General features: G+C 41.8%; 1 protein-coding gene across 5 annotated transcripts in view; it reads left to right on the top strand.

Annotated features, from left to right (window-relative positions):
- The window catches only part of YIPF1 (Yip1 domain family, member 1), a 42,087-nt gene that overhangs the window by 7,022 nt on the left and 17,564 nt on the right, over nucleotides 1–17,501 (top strand). For all 5 annotated transcript variants that reach the window (XR_001000068.1, XR_001000069.1, XM_011926318.1 and 2 more), the window contains 4 exons: nucleotides 1,277–1,440; nucleotides 5,874–5,954; nucleotides 6,194–6,281; nucleotides 13,583–13,699. Coding sequence is in view for 2 of the 5 variants with exons in the window: in XM_011926318.1 (XP_011781708.1) it covers nucleotides 1,277–1,440; nucleotides 5,874–5,954; nucleotides 6,194–6,281; nucleotides 13,583–13,699 (450 nt within the window). In the remaining 3 variants the exon portion in view is untranslated. The remainder of the gene's footprint in view (nucleotides 1–1,276; nucleotides 1,441–5,873; nucleotides 5,955–6,193; nucleotides 6,282–13,582; nucleotides 13,700–17,501) is intronic.

Genomic DNA, 17,501 nt, shown 5'->3' with positions numbered 1-17,501 from the left:
CTTCATTGATGGAATATTATGCAGTCACATAAGTGATCATTTTAAAAGACTGTTATAATATGAAAAATCATTTTTGTGTATAATCCCTAATTATACACAATCTTGACAAAGCAGGATGCAAAATTAATTATAGTATATTCTAGATCAGTACTTGGCACATTGGGGGCATGCAGTAAATATTTGTTGAATAAATGAATGATCATCAGTGGCATGAATCTCACTATGTGAAGAAAAGGAAATATACTAAAATGTTAATAGTGTTCGCCTTTATGTGGTGGAACTAAGAGTGTTTTTTTGTTTTTTGTTTTTTTTTTTTTGAGACAAAGTCTTACTCTGTTGCCCAGGCTGGAGTACAGTGGCATGATCACGGCTCTCTGCAGCCTTTACCTCTGGGGCTCGAGCAGTCCTCTTGCCTTGTGGCCTTCCAAAGTGCTGGGATTACAGACATGAGCCACCATGCCTGGCCTAAGAGTGATTTTTATCCTGTGATTTCTGTTTTCTTTTTTCCTTTTTTTTCTGAGACATAGTCTCTCTCTGCCACACAGGCTGGAGTGCAGCTGTGGTGTGATCTCGGCTCACTGCAACCTTTGCCTCCCAGGTTCAAGTGATTCTCCTATCTCAGCTTCCAGAGTAGCTGGGATTACAAGGCATGTGCCACCACAGCCAGCTAATTTTTGTATTTTTAGTAGAGACAGCATTTCATCATGTTGGCCAGGCTGGTCTTGAACTCCTGACCTCAGATGATCTGCCTGCCTCAACCTCCCAAAGTGCTGGGATTACAGGCATGAGTCACTGTGCCCAGCTGATTCCACTTTCATTTTTGTTCCCATATTTTCTGTAGTGATTATGTAGACTTACTGGAAAAAATAACTTTCATTAATATTTTTTGGACTTGAATCAAGAGAAGTTTAGGACTTAGGTTATATTCCTAATTCTCCCAAAAGTATTCAAAATAAATGTTATTCTACCCATGATACAGATGAAAGCACTGAGGTTTAGAGAGGTTTAGTTACTTACTTAGGCTTGTTTATTTAGTAAGTGGCTAGCTGAGCCAGGACCAAAATCTAGGTCTGACTCCAAATTCTGTTGTCTTCATAGTCATTTTTCTGTCAGATTGATCTCCTGATGAGATTTTTTTTTTTCAAAGCTTTTGCCCTTTGTATCAGGTAGGGTCTATAGCAAAGCTGAGGTTGTGACAGCTTGTCTTTAAATTCAAAATATAGCATTTCTAGTGTGGGTAAGGTTTCTGAGGCCCTTGTGCTCTAATTGATTTCAGAATTTGGCAATGCAGCCACTTCTCTGGCAGCAAACCCAGATGCCACCACAGTAAACATTGAGGATCCTGGTGAAACCCCAAAACATCAGCCAGGACCCCCAAGAGGCTCAGGAAGAGAAGAAGATGATGAGTTACTGGGAAATGATGACTCTGACAAAACTGAGGTTGGAACTTGTCTTTGAGATCTTTTTTAAACAATTTTTAAAACTTGTTTATGTGCTTATTCACTGTCTACTGTGTGCCAGGTACAGTGTCAGGCAGTGACAGCTCAGAGGTAAATGACACATGGCCTCTTCCTTGGTGGGGGAAGCAGGCAAGCAGACCATTATTATTTGTGAGTACACTGGTGGAGGGGAACACTGGGGTAGTGAGCAGAGAGCCTAGCTTATGGAATGCGGGACTCCCATGCTCAACATTTTCTAATATTGGAGTAGGGAAGAACCTTCATGGCCCCCTGTTTTAGCATCTCTCCCAAGATATTCCTGGCTGTGTGGGAAAGATAACACTTGGAGCCAGGTGTGGTGGCTCATGCCTATAATCCCAGCATTTTGGGAGGCTGAGGCGGGCAGATCACTTGAGCGCAGGAGTTGGAGACCAGCCTGGGCAACATGGTGAAACTCCTTCTCTACAAAAAATACAAAATATTAGCCGAGCATGGTGGTGCACACCTGTAGTCCCAGCTACTCGGGAAGCTAAGGTGGAAGGATTGCTTGAGCTTGGGAAGTGGAGGTTTCAGTGAGCTGAGATTGCACCACTACACTCCAGCCTGGGCAACAGAGTGAGACCCTGCCTCTGGAAAAAAAAAGAAAGATTGAAAACCCTTGCTTGAATACCTCCAGGAATGGGCTGCTGTTTACCACCATGTGAGGCAGTTGCTGCCATTGTCTACTTTAATTGTGAAAATGTTGTTCTTTATTTTAATTTTTTTTTCTTCAACTTTTAAGTTCAGGGGTCATGTGCAGGAGGTACAGGTTTGTTACATAGGTAAACATGTGCCACAGTGGTTTGCTGCACAGATCACCCCATAACCTAGGTATTAAGCCCAGCATACATTAGCTATTCTTCCTGATGCTCTCCCTCCCTTGTGTCCATGTGTTCTCACCATTCAGCTCCCACTTATAAGTGAGAAGATGTGGTGTTTGGTTTTCTGTACCTGTGTTAGTTTGCTAAGGATAATGGCTTCCAACTCCATCCATGTCTCTGCAAAGGACATTATCTCATTCCTTTTTATGGCTGCATAGTATTCCATGGTTGTATTTATACACACACACACACGCACACACACACATATACATATATATATATATCATATTTTCTTTATCCAGTCTATCATTGATGGCCTTTTAGATTGATTCCGTATCTTTGCTATTGTAAATAGTGCTGCAGTGAGCGTATTATGTGCATGTATCTTTATAATGGAATGATTTATATTCCTTTGGGTATATACCCAGTAATGGGATTGCTGGGTCAAATAGTATTTCTGCCTCTAGGTCTTTGAGGAATTGCCGCCCTGTCTTCCACAATGGTTGAACTAATTTACACTCCCACCAACAGTGTAAAGCATTCCCTTTTCTCCGCAACTTCATCAGCATCTGTTGTTTCTTGACTTTTTAATAATCACCATTCTGACTGGCATGATATGGTGTCTCATTGTGGTTTTGATTTGCATTTCTCAAATCAAGATATTGAGCTTTCTTTCATATGTTTCTTGGCCACATGTATGTCTTTTGAGAAGTGTTTGTTCATGTCCCTTGCCCACTTTTTAATGGAGTTGTTTTTTTCTTGTAAATTTGCTTAAGTACCTTGTAGACTCTGGATATTAGACCTTTGTTAGATGGATAGATTGCAAAAATTTTCTCCCGTTCTGTAGGTTGTCTGTTCTCCCTGAAGATAGTTTCTTTTGCTGTGCAGAAGCTCTTTAATTAGATCCCATTTGTCAATTTTTGCTTTTGTTGCAATTGCTTTTGGTGTTTTCTTCATGCAATCTTTGGCCATGCCTATGTCCTGATTGGTATTCCCTAGATTTTCTTTTCTTTCTTTTTTTTTGAGATGGAGTCTTGCTCTGTCGCCCAAACTGGAGTGCAGTGGTGTGATCTCGGCTCACTGCAACCTCTGCCTCCTGGGTTCAAGCGATTCTCCTGCCTCAGCCTCCCGAGTAGCTGGGATTACAGGCGCGCGCCACCACACCCAACTAATTTTTGTATTTTTAGTAGCGACGAGGTTTCACCGTATTGGCCAGGCTGGTCTCGAATTCCTGACCTTGTGATCCACCGATCTTGGCCTCCCAAAGGGCTGGGATTACAGGCGTGAGCCACCATACTCAGCCGGTATTCCCTAGATTTTCTTCTAGGGTTTTTTTAGTTTTGGGTTTTACATTTAAGTCTTTAATCCACCTTGAGTTAATTTTTGCATATCATATAAGGAAGGGGTCCAGTTTCAGTTTTCTGCATATGGCTAGCCAGTTCTCTCAGCACTATTTATTGAATAGGGAATCCTTTCCCCATTGCTTGTTTTTGTCAGGTTTGTCGAAGATCAGATGGTTATAGGCGTGCATTCTTATTTCTGAGTTCTCTATTCTGTTCCCTTGGTCTTTGTGTCTGTTCTTGTACTAGTACCATGCTGTTTTGGTTACTGTAGCCTTGTAGTTTAAAGTCAGGTAGCGTGATGCCTCCAGCTTTGTTCTTTCTGCTTAGCATTGTCTTGACCATTTGGGCTCTCTTTTTCTTCCATATGAATTTTAAAATAGTTTTTTTCTAAGTCTGTGAAGAATGTCAATGGTACTTCAGTGGGAGTGGCATTGAATCTATAAATTACTTTGGGCAGTATGCCATTTGCACAGTATTGATTCTTCCTAACAATGAGCATGGAATGTTTTCTCATTTGTTTGTGTTCTCTCTTATTTCTTTGAGCAGTGGTTTATAGTTCTCTTTGAAGAGGTCCTTTACTTCTCTTGTTAGCTATATTCCTAGGTATTTTATTCTTTTTGTAGCAGTTCATTCATACAAAAGAATGAGAGTTCATTCATAATTTGGCCCTCTGCTTGCCTGTTGTCGGTGTATAGGAATACTAGCAATTTTTGCACATTGATTTTGTATCCCGAGACTTTGCTGAAGTTGCTTATCAGCTTAAGAAGCTTTGGGGCTGAGACCATGGGGTTTTTTAGATATAGGAACATATCGTCTTGCAAACAAAGGTGATTTGACTTACTCTCTTCCTATTTGAATACCCTTTATTTCTTTCTTTCACCTGATTGCCCTGGCCAGAACTTCTAATATTATTGAATAGGAGTGATAAGAGAGGGCATCCATGTCTTGTGCTGGTTTTCAAGGGGAATGCTTTCCTTGGTGGGGGGGGGTGAGTATTCTTTTGTCTCCGTGCTGCTCCTTGGTGAGCCATCGCCCTACCCTGCTTTTCTTCATTCTCCATGGGTCGAGCTACTTGCCTAGTCAGTCCCAGTGCAAGAACCTGGATATTTCAGCTGAAGCTGCTAGATTCATTCAATGCTTTCACTCCTCTCTGTGAGTACTGCGGACCACAGCTGCTTCTAATCGGCCATCTATTTTCCTTTATAATGAACAAAGAATATCTGCCTATAGCACCTGCCCTTGTCCTGCAAAGCAGCTCAGTGTTCACCTGTACTTTTTGCTGTATGAATTCCCTGTATGAAGGGAATTCATACAGCAAAAAGATGACAGGCATAATTCCTGGCATTGGGCCTACATTCTGCCACCAAAGAGCTGTGGTGTTGGGATAGGTGTGGCCCTCCTCACGTGCCTCTTCTCAATTGGAATTTTTGTGTGTGTGTGTGTCAGAGTAGTAATATTTTTAGTACTTTAGAGTGAGTCAGTATATCAGATTTTTGAGAATTCAGGTGGCAATAGTAGGGAGGATTGTGGATGGATTGGGGAGGAAGAGATATTTACACTGCTGGGTGCAGTGGCTCATGCTTATAATCCCAGTGCTTTGGGAGGCTGAGGCGGGAGGATCACTTGAGCCCAAGAGTTTGAGACCAGCCCGGGCAAAATAATGAGACTCTGTCTCTACAAAAATTAAAAAATCAGCTGGGCATAGTGGTGCATGCGTGTAGTCCCAGCTACTTGGGAGGCTGAGGTGGGAAGATTGCTTGAGCCCAAGGGTTCAAGGCTGCAGTGAGCTATGATTGCGCCACTGCACGCCAGCTTGGGAAACAGAGTGAGATGCCATCTAAAAAAAAAAAGCGAAAAGATATTTACACTGACTGCCTTCTGTATGTGTTGTATGTATGTATATGTATTTATTATTATACATAATTCTATATACTATTGAATCTAGATAAGGAAACTAAGCCTGACAGGAGTCTAGTGATTTGCCAAAGCTCCTCTCAGTGGCGGGGGGCAGGATTTGAACCCTTTTGGTGTGACTTCAAAACCAATGCTTGTTTTTCGAATCAGGCTGGGAGTTGTGAATTGGCTATTTCAGAGTTGGTTACTGAATGTAGAAGAGCCTATTGTTTCAAATGTTTTGATTTTCTATTAGATCAGATCCCTCCTGCACCCCCATGCAGCTGGAATTAAGAAATTGCTTATGTGTTCATTATGTTTTATTTTATTTCTGACAGTTACTTGCTGGACAGAAGAAAAGCTCGCCCTTCTGGACATTTGAATACTACCAAACATTCTTTGATGTGGACACCTACCAGGTTTGGAAACCAATTTCACCTTCGCTTTTACGTGTAATAGAGACTTGTTTCTTTAATGGTTGAACAACCAAATAATGTGAAAGCCTTCATGTACTGGAAATGGTCTTACAAAAGTAAAGGGTTATTAGCGTTTGAAAATACTATCATAAAAGCTCTAATGACTGAGTTTCAGTTTTGTAGTAGTTGAATTTATTAAACTTAAAAAACTTTAGTAGAATTACTGCTATGTTGTTTTCCAGGTCTTTGACAGAATTAAAGGATCTCTTTTGCCAATACCCGGGAAAAACTTTGTGAGGTTATATATCCGCAGCAATCCAGATCTCTATGGTATGTGTAGTACTGATTTGTTTACCATATTTCAGTTGACTTGGGTGAGTGTGAGTGTTGCCTGGAAACATGGAGAACTGCACTATTGGTGGGGCATGCCATGTTTTATTTGACTCTTCTGAACTTCAGTAGCAACTCTTGGAAATAATTTTGGAGAAATACAATTATGTGTTATATTAGTGCCATGTCATCATTACAAGTACTAGTATATCTTTCAAAGGTCTTTAAATGGGGCTGGGTGCAGTGGCTCATGCCTTTAATGCCAGCACTTTGGAAGCCTGAGATGGGAGGATCACCAGAGACTAAGAGTTTGAGACCAGTCTGGGCAACATAGCGAGACCCTGTCTCTACTAAAGGCTGGGTTGGCACAGTGGCCAGTGGCTCCTGCCTATAATCCCAACACTTTGGGAGGCCGAGGCAGCAGGATTGCTTGAGCCCTGTAGTTTGAGACCAGCCTGGACAACATAAGGAGACCCTGTCTCTATTAAAAAATAAAAATAAAAATAATTTTTAAAAAAATTCTTCAAATGACATTACAACTTGGGACAAATTTAGTCACTTTGACTAAGTGGAGGTTGGACCATTTGATATTGGAGGAGAAGGTATTCTCACACTTTTTCATTGATATGCTGAGTTCCAGCTCTGCCCTCAGATGAACTGGCTCCTTTTAGGATTTGGTCACCAGCAGTGGAAGTCTGAAACAGGATTGGGCCAGGGATGGTTGTCATCCCTGACCTTAATGCTGTCTGAGAAAAACTCAGAGGTCCACCCAGTACTCCTGAGGAAAAGGTCCCAACAGTAGCCTGTGTTTGAGGGGAGAAGAGAGTGCTGTCCGTGTGCCAGGTGCTATACCAGAGACTGTGTGTGTACTTGATCATATCTCATTCTTGCAACAACCCTTGCAAAGTATCCCCCCTTTTCAAATGAGGAAGCCGATGCTCAGTGAGGATCATTGATATATATGCTCAATCCGAAATGATAAATAGTAAAGCAGTCATATATGTTGATTTTAAGTATGGACTCTAGGGAGCCTGGTGTGAAAACCATTGCATTGGCCCGTGCTTTTCATCTGAGGGTTGTCAAGCGGGTGTCTCTGTCTGTCTCATTCATTGTTACATGTAGCCTGAGAACATCCTGAGGGGCAGGCTCTGTGTGTCAGTGTCTTTAGTGCCTGGCAGAGGCCTTGGCACACAGCAGGTGCTCAAACAATTTTTAGCACCTTATTTTATGCTAGGCCCTGTGCTAGAGGCTGAGGATTTAAAGATAAGGCCATAGTCCCTAGCCCAATGAGGAAGAAGAGAGAACACTAACATCTGTTGAGGCCGGGCGCGGTGGCTCAAGCCTGTAATCCCAGCACTTTGGGAGGCCGAGACGGGCGGATCACAAGGTCATCTGTTGAATACCTTATAAGTGCCAAGCGTGGAGATAAGCACTGTTTTAGTATTTTATGCTATGTTATTTCCCATACTCCAAGGTGGCCTTATCTTACAAAAGAGAAAACTGAGGTTAAGGAGATAACTTGCTCGTAGTTACAGAGTTAGCAATAATAATGGCAAACACACATATAGTGCTTATTATGTGCCAGACAGTATTATTAGGGCAGTACTTATATTAACTCATTTAATCCTTATGACAGATGCAACTTTATGAGGCAGATACTATTATTATGCCCATTTTATAGGACACTGAGTCACACAGAGGTCCAGTAACTTGCCTAAGACTATACAACTAATAAGTGCTGGGCTCAATTTTCAAATCAACACTGTAGCTCATAATCCATTTTTTCATCACTGTGCTATGCTGCCTCTCATGAGAAAGCCAGGGCTTGAATCCAAGGCTCGCTTCTTTTCTGTGACACTAGTAGCCTCATTAGCTCATAGATATGGTTAAAAGAAGAAGGTACAATATAGGTGAAGTGTTTGACAGCAGAGAGGATTAGGTTTTGTTGTGGGTGGAGGTTAGAGGAAGGCAGTTAAGAAAAAGATGACAATTTACAGAATGTAAGGAAAAGATTGATAACTTTGACTACATTTCAACTAAAATTTAAAATTTCTACACAACAAAATAAACCATAAACAAAGTAAAAAAATAAACCACAGACCAGGGGACATACTTCCAATGCATATAACTAACAAACAGTGAGAAACAAGAATATATGTCAAACTCCCACAAATTACAAGAATAATAACAAGCAACTCTGGGGAAAAAATGGCCAATAAATATATGAAAAGAGGCTTAGCCCTACCTGCAACCAGGGAAATAAAAAGTAAAATAAGATTATTTATGCTCATCATTTTAGTAAACATATACAATTTGGCTTGTCTTTATTTATTCATTCAATTCATTCAACAAACATTGAGCTCTTACTGTTCTAAGTACTGGAGATACAGTAGTGAAAAGAGATAAAAATCTCTACCCTTAGGCAATTTGTAATTTACTGAGCTTAACAATAAGCAAAGAAAAGTAAAATATATAGTTTTCTCGTAATGAATGCTTAGGTGAAAATTTAAGAGCAGAGAGAAGAAGGACATGAAGCGTTTGTAGAAATGTGTGAATTTGAAAATTTAAAAGGGTGAATTTTGAGTAATGACCTGAAGTAATTGGGAGTGATTTACGTAGATAGATCTAAGGGAAGAGCACTTGAAACAGAAGGATCAGCAAGTGCAAAGGCCCTGAGGCAAGAGCTTGCCAGTACGTTCAAAGAACAGCAAGAGGCTACTGGGACTGGATGAGAGTGAACATGGGGACCTAGAAGGAGATGAAGTGAGAGAGACTGTGGAGGGGCAGGTAAGGTCTCATAAATCACAGTGAAGACTTTGGCATTTGCTTGAATGCAAAGCCATTGGAGGGTTTGGACAGAGGAGTAACATACTTTTTTGTTTTTTGGGACAGGGTCTTGCTCTGTTGCCTAGGCTGGAGTATAGTGGCACGATAATGGCTCACCACAGCCTCAAAATCCTGGGCTCAAGCCATCCTCCCCAGCCTCATCTTCATGAGTAGCTGGGACTACAGCCATGTGCCACCATGCCTGGCTAATGTTTGTATTTTTTGTAGAGACAGGGTCTCACTATGTTGCCCCGGCTGGCCTCAAACTCCTGGCCTCAAGCAGTCCTCCTGCCTCACGCTCCTAAAGTGCTGACCTTACAGGCATGAGCCACTGCACCAAGCCAGGAGTGACACACTCTAAGTCAGATTTCATGAACATTGATATTAAGTGTGGTCAAGGATATGGAGCAGTGGAAACTTTTGTATGGTGGGTATGTAACTGGTGGGCAGGTAACTGGTACACAAATTGGAGCAGTTTGAAGATGCTCATACCCTATAATTCAGCAGTTTCACTCCTAGGTAGATAATTTTAGAGGAATTCACATATATATAGGACAACATATAGAAGAATATTATTAACTGTAGCAGTATTGCTTGTAATAGCAAATATTTAGAAACAACCGAGATATCCATCAGCAGGAGAATGGATACATTATACTACTGTATTCATACATGGAATTCTGTAGCTTAAAAAATGAATGAGAGCTAAAAGCATAAATATAGATAAATCTCAGCACAATGATTTTAAAAAGCATGTTGTGGAAGGATATAAATAGTATGACACCATTAAAAATATTTTTTTTTTTATACAGATAAATCTCAGCACAATGATTTAAAAAGCATGTTGTAGAAGGATATAAAGAGTATGACACCATTAAAAATATATATATATATTTTTTTGAGATGGAGTCTCACTCTGGTACCCAGGCTGGAGTGGCAAAAGCACAATCTTGGCTCACTGCAACCTCCGCCTCCTGGGTTCAAGTGATTCTCCTGCCTCAGCCTTCCCGAGTAGCTGGGACTACAGGCATGGGCCACGACACCCAGCTAATTTTTGTATTTTTAGTAGAGACGGAATTTTGCCATGTTGTTCAGGCTGATCTCGAACTCCTGACCTCAAATGATCTGCCTGCCTCGGCCTCCCAAAGTGCTAGGATTGTAGGTGTGAACCACCACGGTTGGCCTAAAAATATTTTTTAAAAGTGACATGATAGGTAACCAGTGTTTGTGTTATTCTTTGTGCTTTTCTGTATGTTAGAAATACTTCATAATATAAAAATGCATAATATGAAATTTTAATTATAAATACAACCTAAATTAAGGCTCTCTCCCACCCCCAACCCATAATAAGAGTAGGAATTTGGCAAGAAACAGGGAGAAGGCAGTATGAAGCAACATGGCGGGTCCTGGGATGAGTGGGTGTCCAGCCTTCCACTGGGGGTAGCTGGAGAAGTTACAGAGCCCAGATCCTGGGGCCTTTCATATCAGCCTCAGGAATTAGGATTTTGTCCTTAAGCAGTGGAGGTTCACCGAAGAGTTGCAGACAGGGGAGAGGGATGATAATAGGAGAGGGACAAAAATGCTGAGGGCTGGGAAGGTTTTCTTGCTTGTGTCCAAGGATGAGCATTGGGCCACATAGAGGTAGTGGGTGCGCAGGTGTTGGACCTTTCAGGCCACCTGAAAATACTGTTTCTCCAACTGTTCCTGTGCCAGAGTTGTTAGGTAACTTAGAGCATGGGGCAGCTAGAGAATGCTAGACAAGTCTTCAAATTAGTATAAATATCTTCCCATACCAGCCTGCCTTTAAAAAAATTAATTAATTAATATTTTAGTGACATGGTTTCATCATGTTGCCCAGGCTGGTCTTGAACTCCTGAGCTCAAGTGATCTGCCTGCCTCAGCCTCCCAAAGTGCTGGGATTATAGGTGTGAGCTAGGTGTGCGCCACTGCATTCTCCCCCGCCCCCATCATTTTTTTTTGAGATGAGGTCTTGCTGTGTTGCCAAGGCTGGAGTGCAGTAGCTATTCAGAAGCATGATCATAGCTCCCTGCTGCCTCAAACTCGTAGCCTCAAGTGACCCTCTCACTTCAGTGTCCTGAGTAGCTGGGACTACAGGTTTATGCCACCAGGCCCAGTTCACAGGCTTCCTGTTGCCCTCAAGATAAATTCCTAACTCAACAGGGCTTCTAAGACCCCTCATGATCTGACTCTGGCCCATCTCTTCAATGTCTAGTTACTCCTGACCTGAAACTTGGCCTTGAACTGTTACCTCTTACTTCAGAGTCTCTGCTCCTGCTGTTCCCTCTTCCTGGACCTCTCTTGTCTTCTGTCCTCACTTGGTGAACTCCTGTTCTTCTTTAGATCCCAGCTTACACATACTTTTCTCTAGGTTTTGCACCCTCCCTATCTGCTCCCATAGGCACCCTGTACTACCCTCTGAGATTAGATATTTTATTGACTGTCTCCCCGGAGTGCATGGATGCACTGGAGGTGGTGACTGTGTCTCTGTTGCACATCATTGTGTCCCCAGTAGAGGGTAGTGGGTACTTAGTAAATAATGACTGAGAGGACGTGATATTCTTGGTTTTCTAGTTATATGGGTATCGTAAGTTAATATTTTGGCCACTTGTGGTCACATGCTTGGATGGTCTCAGCTCATCTATAACACATGGTCAGTTTTATTCATTCATTCAATAAAGCTTTTTGGCTATAGGGGTTTTGTGGGTTTTTCTTTTTTTTTTTGAGATGGAGTCTCGCTCTGTCGCCTGGGCTGGAGTGCAGTGGCCGGATCTCAGCTCACTGCAAGCTCTGCCTCCCGGGTTTACACCATTCTCCTGCCTCAGCCTCCCAAGTAGCTGGGACTACAGGCGCCCGCCACTTCGCCCGGCTAGTTTTTTGTATTTTTTAGTAGAGACAGGGTTTCACCACGTTAGCCAGGATGGTCTCGATCTCCTGACCTCGTGATCTACCTGTCTCGGCCTCCCAAAGTGCTGAGATTACAGGCTTGAGCCACCGTGCCCGGCCTTTTTTTTTTTTTTTTTTTTGCCACTCTTATGTGTGGGCACTCAGAATAACACTGTGAAATTTAGTCCTTGGCTACAGCAGAGAGCTTTCAGTCTAGTGAGTAAAGGGGCAGTTTGTGGAGAGCTGATATTGGTGACTTTTTGAAGCACCCCATTTGATTGTTTATGTTCCTTTTCCCACATTCAGAAGCCAGTGCTTGGCTTTGAAAAGTACTAATCTGTTTCTGCTAGTCATGTCCCTATGACAGTAATGTTCATAATTTTGTGACGTGTCAGGGTACCTGAAATTATCCCAAAGGGTGTTGCAAAATATTAGTGAAATTGAAAAATGAAATTCATGCAATTTGTTAAAATCTCTCAATCTAAAGGTTGTATTTGTTCCACATAGTACTTTTTCTAGATGGGGAGAGACAAGGATAGTGTTCGTGAAATCATGCAAATAATGAAAGAGATTTGCAAAACATGGTCCACTCATCTGCTCAGTAGTATATCTTAAAACCATTAAAAAAGAATAAGCTGATTTTTATGAATAGCTGTGATAGACTCTCCAGGCTATATTAAGGTGAAAACAGCAGGGTACACAGGAGGACACGTATGTATCTTATCTGTATAAAATGTGCACATACACACATCTGCATTTGCTTATATACATGAGTGGAATATTCCTGGCAGTTTTCATCAGAAACAGGTTACTCTGGTGAGCTTTAGGGAGGAACGATACAGAGCCAGGGCACAGAGAGGGAGTGGATCTTGCTGTTCTCCATATTCTCTTTGTACCTTTTGAAACACTGGACTATATACATGTATTACTTTTTAAATTTTTTTTATTTTAATTTTTGTGGGTACATAGTAGGTGTATATAGTGCATTGTATTACTTTTTCATTAAAAAAAAGAAAAAGCCTTAAGCATACACACACACACACACACACACACTCACACTCAACACAACCGTGGTGAACTGGTAGGTTTAATCGACTCTGCCCTCGTGTGTTCTGCTTGCCCTGCTCTTTCTGTATGCTGCAGAAGCTCTGTCTGATTTAACTTCTTTTTCTGTGATGCTAACATTTGGCGCTTAGATAAGGGAAGTAATCTTTACTTCATGTATTCTGGTGGAAGGTTTAACAAAAAGCCTGTGAATTTTTCTTTGTCGGTGGTGATCCTCCAATAAAAGAAGCTATACACAAATCAGTGTCTTCATTCACCTAATTGTGGAAGGCATTTTGGCCTTTGGATTGGAATACCAACCCCCCACCTTCTTTAAGGCAGCTAATTACTGAGTTGTGGTTGACCTTTGAAAAAAGAAAATTTCCTTTAAGCAAGTGTTGATCCCATCTAGAAAATTCATTTTCTTTTGCTAACATGAATACAAGAGGAAGATAAGAAATTCTGTAAGAATGTAAAAGGCTTGTGCTTCATTTTCTTGTTTCTGAATTTTCTGGTTTCCTTTGCAGGCCCCTTTTGGATATGTGCCACGTTGGTCTTTGCCATAGCAATTAGTGGGAATCTTTCCAACTTCTTGATCCATCTGGGAGAGAAGACATACCATTATGTGCCCGAATTCCGAAAAGGTTGGTGAATAGCTTGACTCATTTGGAATGCTGTCAGTTTCTAGCTTTGAGTTCTTTTTACCCCCTGAGCTCCTGGGCCCCATCTCTAGGTGTTGTAGCCCTGCTTTTGTGTTTTAGGGTTCAATGTATCTACTCAAATGTGTAGATGAGCTTACCACCCATCTATATAAATCCACATAATCTTTTTCTTCTTACAGTGATAAAATATATGTTACATAAAATTTACCATTTAAATGTGTAACTCAATGGCATTAAATACATTCACAATGTTATGAGTCCACATAATCTTTGGGAAAGCTGTAAATCAAGGCCCAATAGCAACTGCAATTTATTCCCCCCCTCCCTTTTTCTGAGATAGTATCTCACTTCATTGTCTGGGCTGGAGTGCAGTGGCTCAATCACTGCTCACTGCAGCCTCCACCTCCCTAGGCTCAGGTAATCCTAGCACCTCAGCCTCCTGAGTAGCTGGGATCATGCAACACCATACCTGGTTAGTTTTTCCATTTTTTATAGAGACAGGTCTCCCTATGTTGCCCAGGCTGGTCTCAAACTCTTGGGCTCAAGTGATTCTCCTGTCTTGGCCTCCCAAGGTGCTAGGTAGGATTACAGGTGTGAGCCACCACACTTGGCCACAATTGGAATATATTCTAAGACAAGGTACAAAATAAGTTAAAGGTGTGCATGAAGGTCTCCTGTGTGGCATTATTTGTATTATCCACATTTTGGAGACAATGGAAATATTGTTTTAAGTTATGATGGCTCAACTAGCTGGGGTCATCTGCAGTTGCCAATCACAAAGCACCTAGAGCAATGTGGAAAATTCATAACTTATTCCAAACTGGTGCCTATTCTGTTAGCAACTTTGTCGAAGAGAAATCTGGGTTGGGCGTGGTTGCCCATGCCGTAATCCCAGCACTTTTGGAGGCCAAGGTGGGAGGATTGCTTGAGCTGAGGAGTTTGAGATCAGCCTGGGCAACATAGTGAGACCTTGTCTCTAAAACCCAAAACTAAAAAAAAGTTACCAGGTATGGTGATGCATGCCTATAGTCCCAGCTACTCAGGAGGCTGAGTTTTGAGGATCACTTGAGCCCAGAGATTGAGACTGCAGTGAGCTGTGATTGTACCACTGCACTCCAGCCTGGGTGACAGAGCGAGTCACTGTCTCAAAAAAAAAAAAAAAGAAAAAGAGAAAAGACACCTGGTGCGGTGGCTCACGCCTGCAATCCCAGCACTTTGGGAGGCCGAGGTGAGTGGATCACAAGGTCAGGAGTTCAAGACCACTCTGACCAACATGGTGAAACCCCCTCTCTACTAAAAATACAAAAATTACCCGGGCACAGTAGCACGTGCCTGTAATCCCAGCTGCTCAGGAGACTGAGGTAGGAGAATCGGTTGAACCCGGGAGGCGGAGGTTGCAGTTAGCCGAGATCACGCTACTGCACTCCAGCCTGGGTAACAGAGAGAGAGACTCTGTCTCAAAAAAAAAAAAAAAGAAAAAAAAAGGGAGAGAGGTCTGTAAATGATCAAAGACTGGAAGGGAAAATGCAGAAATGAATGTGTCTAGGGATGGGCTTGTGAATGACATTCTTGTTTTAAAACGTCCTTTCTTGGGTCAGTATTGGTACTTAAAAGAAAAAACAAAACAGCTTTTAGAGACCTGCAGGTGACAGCTGCCCCCAAATGAGGAGGTTTGGCTTTGTCGGAGATTGACCTGTACCACTTTCTCGGTTCCCTGGCTCCCTCCCTGCCTGCTCTGCTGTCGGGAGGCTGTAAGTAGCCTGGATAAGAGCACTAGTTCTGGAACTAGACTGCTAGCTTCAGTTCCAGCTCCACCACTCACTAGTTTCTACTCTGTTGGGCAAGCTATTTCATCTGTCTTAGCCTCAGGTTCTTCATTGGTGAAATGGAAATAATAATATTTATCTTACAGGACTATTGTGAGAATAAAGAGTTAATATATATAAAAAGCTTAGAATAGTGGTTTGTACCAAAAAGAGTTCAGTAAACATTACCTATTACTACACACACACACACACACACACACGCACACACAAATATGTACACATATATTCAATCCCATTATTTATCCAGTAACCTTGGTTTGAGTTTAACTCAATGAATATTAACCATGAGATAGAACCCTGCCTTCAACTAGTCCAATGTATGTGCATAGAAAGATATGTATTTGCCTGTGCATATGTGTGTGGCTGTGTGTGAGAGAGAAAGAGAGAGAGAGAGAGAGGCGAGACAGAGGTGAGAGAGACAGAGAGAGAGAGAGAGAGAGAGAGAGAGAATGTATCCATGTATCCTTCCTTCTTTTCTTCCCCTCTACCTTCCATGCCCACTTTCCCTTCTTGTCCATCATGGAGTCAGACTTGGATTCAATCCCAACTCTATCAAATAACCTTGATTTGAGTTTAACTCCGTAAATATTAACCATGAGATGTAGATCCTGCCTTCAAGTAGTTCAGTGGTTAGAAAGCTAGTAAATGACTATTGCTGTAAACAGTTTACAGCAATAGAGCAATAATATGTTTACACTGTAAACATATTAACCTCTGTATCAGAGCTAAGTGTAGGTATATTGACATAGAAGAAGGAGTGACCCACTTTGCCTGGGGATCTGGAAACTCAGGAGAGTCTTTATCTGTTCTTATCCTCTTTGACTGGGCATCCCAGTATCAGGAAGTGATGTGATGTATATACTGGTAAAGTGGTCATTGACCCTATCAATAAACATTTTTCCATTTCATGTAAAAAATATGAGTCACGTCTGAGATGAGATCCTGCTTCTACCAACTTGTTAATTATGTGACGTTGACCAAAACAACTTAGCTTCTCTGACCCCTTTTCCTCATCTCTAAAATGACGATATAGATTGTATGAAATAAATGTAGCTGCATATTAGTTAACAAAATAAACACTAATTCTCGATTGAGCATTTATTATCAATCAGTCACTCTTCTACTTAGAACAGTTCTTACCTGCTTTTATTCATTTAATTCTCCTATTAATATTAGAAGGTAGTATATTATTTTTCTTCCCATTTTATAGATGAGGAAACTGAGACAGGAAGGCTAAGTAACTTACCCCCCAGAGTTACTTTTCCTAGGACTAGAACCCATGGAGTCTGCATACAGAGTCTGTGCCCTTGACCATTATTCTACATTGCCTCTCAAAAAAGCACCGAGTGTAATACCTGATGCCCAGTAGTTGATCAGTAAGTGACAGCTATAGCCATGGGAGTAATTCCCTCCTCTTCCCTTAGTTATCCAAGAAAAAGGCAGTATAGCAGCAGAATTACATTTGGCCTAATGAGGCAATTCCCAGTGTGAAAAAACTGTTCTGGGAGCTCAAAAAGTTTTGGGCATTCATGTCTTAACCAGAGTCTGACTATAATTGTTAGGGGTGCCTTTGTTTTTGCCAAGATGCATTAGGTGAATTACCTGCTGATTTCATATAGCAAGGGCTGATGCCATGGCTTACCCATAATTTTATGACCCTCCACTCCAGAAGAGGGAAAGGGAATCCTCCAGGGCATGCTGCTACTAGAGGAAGAGGAGAGATGTACATGGATATGCAGAATGCTGCTGTTCTGAGGAGCCACTCAATAGCATTTTTTTTTTCTTTAAGAGACGGAGTCTCGCTCTGTCGCCCAGGCTGGAGTGCAGTGGTGTGATCTCAGCTCACTGCAAGCTCCGCCTCCCAGGTTCACACCATTCTCCTGCCTCAGTCTCCCGAGTAACTGGGACTACAGGCACCCGCAACCACGCCCAGCTAATTTTTGTATTTTTAGTAGAGA

The sequence above is a fragment of the Colobus angolensis genome, unplaced genomic scaffold (assembly GCF_000951035.1).
Source record: "Colobus angolensis palliatus isolate OR3802 unplaced genomic scaffold, Cang.pa_1.0 Scaffold68, whole genome shotgun sequence".
NCBI lineage: Eukaryota > Metazoa > Chordata > Mammalia > Primates > Cercopithecidae > Colobus > Colobus angolensis.
Note: the sequence above shows the minus strand (reverse complement) of the source record. Positions and strands in the feature narration are given on the sequence as shown.